The sequence below is a fragment of the Amphimedon queenslandica genome, unplaced genomic scaffold, assembly GCF_000090795.2.
Source record: "Amphimedon queenslandica unplaced genomic scaffold, v1.1 AMPQUscaffold_12719, whole genome shotgun sequence".
NCBI classification, from domain to species: Eukaryota; Metazoa; Porifera; class Demospongiae; order Haplosclerida; family Niphatidae; genus Amphimedon; species Amphimedon queenslandica.
In genome coordinates, this window is record NW_003547045.1 from 4,478 (window position 1) to 8,492 (window position 4,015).

Here is a 4,015-nt window from a genome sequence, read left to right on the forward strand (position 1 = left end):
GTGATCAATAATTCTTACATAATAACATTAAGAGTACAATGTAGAGTAGAATTTGCGTCATGAGTAGGATTTTCATTTCGTATTTTCGTTGGTCGTTCGGAATCCTACTTCATCTTGTTTTTTTAAATTTTTTATGTTCTTGTTTTAGTACATGGTCTTGGGCCAAATTTTGCCAAAAATGAAAAGTTGAGAATTCTCAATTTTTATTACATTTTCTGATACATATACATGTTCTTATGTTGTGTAGAAAGTTTGAGCTGATTCTGATAAAAATTGGATTTTTTACAAATTTTTAAAGTTGCTAAAAAACCAGCCCAAAAACCCTGTATGATATGTATTGATCTACTACATTTACATGTACATGTATTTACATGTATCATTATTATTATTATTATTATTATTATTATCATTATTATTATTATTATGTAATGTACATGTACATTTCATGTTTTCAGATGTTCGTACTCAGGCTAATTACCAGTTGATGGGCCGTCATTTTGTTGGTCTCATTTTCTCTTGTTTTGAAGAAATTGATAAAGTAAGTAACCACACCCACTTTAATTAACCACCATCACCTCCACCCACACACAGAAATGCTCCACTAAAGTTATCTGTTTTCAATCAATTCCAAAACTAAACGATCCTTTAAAGTAAGCCTCGCCCTTAATAATAGACCACGCCCATTTCTCCACCCACTAGTTATGAACATGTTACATTAGAGTGTAAGGTGGTCCCTACAGTACAGGGGACTGTGAGTCCTATGGCTTCATCTGGTCTCATTAGATTATTAAATATATTAATTGAAGAAGAGAAGCATTCATATGAGAACAACCAGAAGTAGGTTTTATGATTATTATACTGTACAAGAAGATTTATTGGCAGGAGTAATGTTCAGAAAATTTGCCTGTGGAAAGAAATTGGCAAATTTTATATTGGCGATTTTGTGCCACGTGACATTGAACATGCTCAGATTGAAACAAAATGGCAGATTTTATATTGACAATTTCTTCATAGAACCGCCAATTACCAATATTAATTCCACACTAATAAATCATCTTGTACGGTATATTAACCTAAAAATAAGAAAATTAAAATTTTCAATAAATAAAATTTTATTTTTCTTATTTTTAGGTTCAGTAGTGATGAGCTAACACTGTTGCATAACGGAGCAGGTAATTAATTAATTAATTAATTAATTAATTAATTAATTGTTATTAATAGTTTATGTTCAAAGTCTGTCTCAATTACTTCAAGTGATTGGAGCTCCTTTATTGCAGTTATTACAGGAATTATTAATTAATAATAATAATGTTATTAATAAGTTAGAGAAAGAGAGAGATAGACTATTAGTGTCGCTAAGCACTGAGGGAGAGTCCGTCTAATTATTATTATTATTATTATTATTATTATTATTATTATTACTGTCACTTTTTAATACGACCTACCCTTAGCTTATTAATAGTTATTGTTTCGCTTATAATGTATGTGTTTGTGGAGCCTGCAATATAATTTATAGACACTCTCAGATACTAAGCCATTGTGTCAAGTTTTTCCTATTTATTTGCGGCTTTTTTCAAGTTTTTTAAAAATCCATCTGCAGCGATAAAAATTAATCAAAAAGTTTATACTCAAGTTGATAAACTATGGCAGCATAAAGTAATAACGAAAATCACTTTAGACTCGAGTTAAACAACGATAAATTGACACACTATTTTTCTTCCCTTTTCAAATTCAATCAAGTACGAATCCATCCTTAGTGTCTTCATTACATGTACATTTCCAGCATATCCTGTGGATAATGTACCAGTTAGTGTATTATCATTATACAGTTTATACTCACCAGCAATCCTTACTCACGATACCACTAAGGAACTCATAGTAGAAAGTTTTACCATCCAGCTGGCTGTAAGATGAAGGACATTCCACTTCAACTTTGATAAGAAGAGGCTTCCATGGTGAGTCATCATTTTGAGCTGATATCTGTGTGGTACCAATTGAACTGGCTTGATGGACGTAAAGAGAACAAGAGTCCACCTTAGTGAATGTGAATGCATAATTGTAATCAGCCTATAAAACAATGTACATCATTATAATGTATGTTTATTGTCATACCATACTCAGAGGGCTTGTATTTTCAGCCATCTGTATGAACTTTTCCTTTAAAAAAGTGTCATTAGGTATTTTACTGTTTATGAAAGCAGCAGAATCAGAATAGGTTATATTGACTAGTACACATTCATTTGATGTTGATGGATCTTGAGCAGAAAAGACCTCGTGGCTTTTAGACTTTTTATGAAATGTAAATAATTTGAATTCCCATTTTCGTAGTCGGAGACTTTTCTCAGGCAATTCTTTCTGAATTTTCTCAAAACTACCAATCCCCTTCACTTCAGCAATGTAGCAGTCTCCATCTTGAGTTGTCTTTGATACCTCGATATCAAACTGCCTCTCCAGTACATCAAGGACACAAGCAGTACTTGTGCTTGAAGGATTTCTAGGCTTGATCTGGATCACTTCCATTTAAACTCAACCACCAGGGCTTTCTTTGTTGACAGTTTGGACAGTGTGTGTAGTGTATTCATGAGGTAGCCCTATAAGGCAGGCAGTTGGTCTAACTTCATAGCAGAGATACTATCTATGTAATTATGATAATTCTCTCCTCAAGTCTATATAAAGATCATTTCATGCTATAACAATAAACTAATTTTTTGATTTTTTTAAATTACCACGACATCATTTTCAGCTGCACCCATATTGCTGTCATTATTTTACCTATTAGTTGTATTGTTTACATCTAAATAAATTATGTCAACTTTCTTGGCCCAGATATGTAAACTGATAATGATGACTGCGCTTTATTTGCTGTAAACAAAAATGTTTGCTGAAATGTATTGCCCAGTCAGCATATGCTGCATTATGTTTTTGTAGATAAAAATGTAATTTTAGGTATGCTACTTTAAGTTATCTGTGACTTAGAATGAAAGACACAATTATTAAGTGGTTACTATGATCTCTATAATAGTTTTATTTCTTCTGCATGATCTATTCTTTTTGTACTTCATAATTTATTTACTTGAAGACCATAAAAGTCCACAAATCTTGATTTTGAATGCCTAATTTCAGACCATAAAAGTCCACAAATCTTGATTTGGAATGCTTAATTTCAGACCATAAAAGTCCACAAATCTTGATTTGGAATGCTTAATTTCATTTACACTGACTACAATACTATAATTTGCACAGTCTATAGTGCATTCATTAATCATGAGGTCGGTCACCTTTGAAAGGCATGCAGTTGTGTTATACCTACATACATATACATATTTGATGTTCTTTGATAACTTTTGTTTACTTAAATAATGTGGCCAATGATTTGGCAACTGACTCAGCATAACACACAGTAAACAATCATATAAATGTATGTATTATACATGATCTCAGTGCTGACTAAGTAATTTATATGTTGACAAGTTATAGCATTGTCAGCAATAAGCATTGTTCATCAATAAAGTTGTGAATAATATTATTATAAATAATAATTTTAATGGAGTACCCAGCTGTGTAAAAAGAATTTATAATAAATGCAATCAAATCATAAAACAATAAGCATTGCGATCAATATAGTAGATATGAATACTATATTTATGATATAAAAATAATCTTATATAGCACAATATATTGGACAGATATTTACAAAAGTGATGATGTGTACAATACAGTCTGACCGTTTCAGAGAGCAGTAGTCATGGAATTGGAGCATAACCTGTAAGTGATGGCAAATTATTTTGAATACTTTCATTTCTTCCAGATCCACTTCCTTTGCACTTGTTGCAAATTTTTTTCCTCTGACTCACAAGACAACAGCCTATAAGTAATGCTAGTATTATAGCAATTACAGGTGTACTATTAAGAGAAACTATTAAACGGCAATAATTAAATGATGGAGTCTTGTAGTTGTATCCCACGTCCACATTAGAAGAAGATTGCAATATCACGTACCATTCAGTATGCTACA

At 31.5% G+C, this 4,015-nt stretch overlaps 3 protein-coding genes across 3 annotated transcripts in view; 1 reads left to right on the forward strand and 2 right to left on the reverse strand.

The window, feature by feature from the left end:
* The window catches only part of LOC109586996 (lys-63-specific deubiquitinase BRCC36-like), a 3,642-nt gene extending 2,117 nt beyond the window's left edge, over positions 1-1,525 (forward strand). The window contains exons 3-7 of the mRNA XM_020003220.1: positions 422-538; positions 592-650; positions 700-837; positions 1,132-1,172; positions 1,222-1,525. Of these exons, the coding sequence (XP_019858779.1) occupies positions 422-538; positions 592-650; positions 700-837; positions 1,132-1,172; positions 1,222-1,382 (516 nt within the window). The 3' untranslated portion in view covers positions 1,383-1,525. The remainder of the gene's footprint in view (positions 1-421; positions 539-591; positions 651-699; positions 838-1,131; positions 1,173-1,221) is intronic.
* A 72-nt stretch (positions 1,526-1,597) lies between these two features.
* On the reverse strand, positions 1,598-2,636 carry LOC109587001 (uncharacterized). The gene is made up of 3 exons (XM_020003224.1): positions 2,113-2,636; positions 1,841-2,067; positions 1,598-1,789 (listed from the first exon to the last, which is right to left on the reverse strand). The coding sequence occupies exons 1-3, from the start codon at positions 2,518-2,520 to the stop codon at positions 1,732-1,734; spliced, it is 693 nt and encodes a 230-aa protein (XP_019858783.1). The 5' UTR covers positions 2,521-2,636; the 3' UTR covers positions 1,598-1,731.
* Positions 2,637-3,482: 846 nt separating this feature from the next.
* LOC109586997 (uncharacterized) overlaps positions 3,483-4,015 on the reverse strand; it is a 2,068-nt gene continuing 1,535 nt past the window's right edge. The window contains exon 6 of the mRNA XM_020003221.1: positions 3,483-3,557. Coding sequence (XP_019858780.1) covers positions 3,483-3,557 — 75 coding nt within the window. The remainder of the gene's footprint in view (positions 3,558-4,015) is intronic.

What these genes read in the sequence shown, in the direction of transcription:
- LOC109587001 (XM_020003224.1), bottom strand. Translation starts at nt 2,520, where the DNA reads ATGGAAGTGATCCAGATCAAGCCTAGAAATCCTTCAAGCACAAGTACT. An exon ending in ATACAAGCCCTCTGAGTATG is followed by an intron (nt 2,068 to 2,112) that starts GTATGACAATAA and finishes ATTGTTTTATAG; the next exon opens with GCTGATTACAATTATGCATT. An exon ending in ATCGTGAGTAAGGATTGCTG is followed by an intron (nt 1,790 to 1,840) that starts GTGAGTATAAAC and finishes CATTATCCACAG; the next exon opens with GATATGCTGGAAATGTACAT.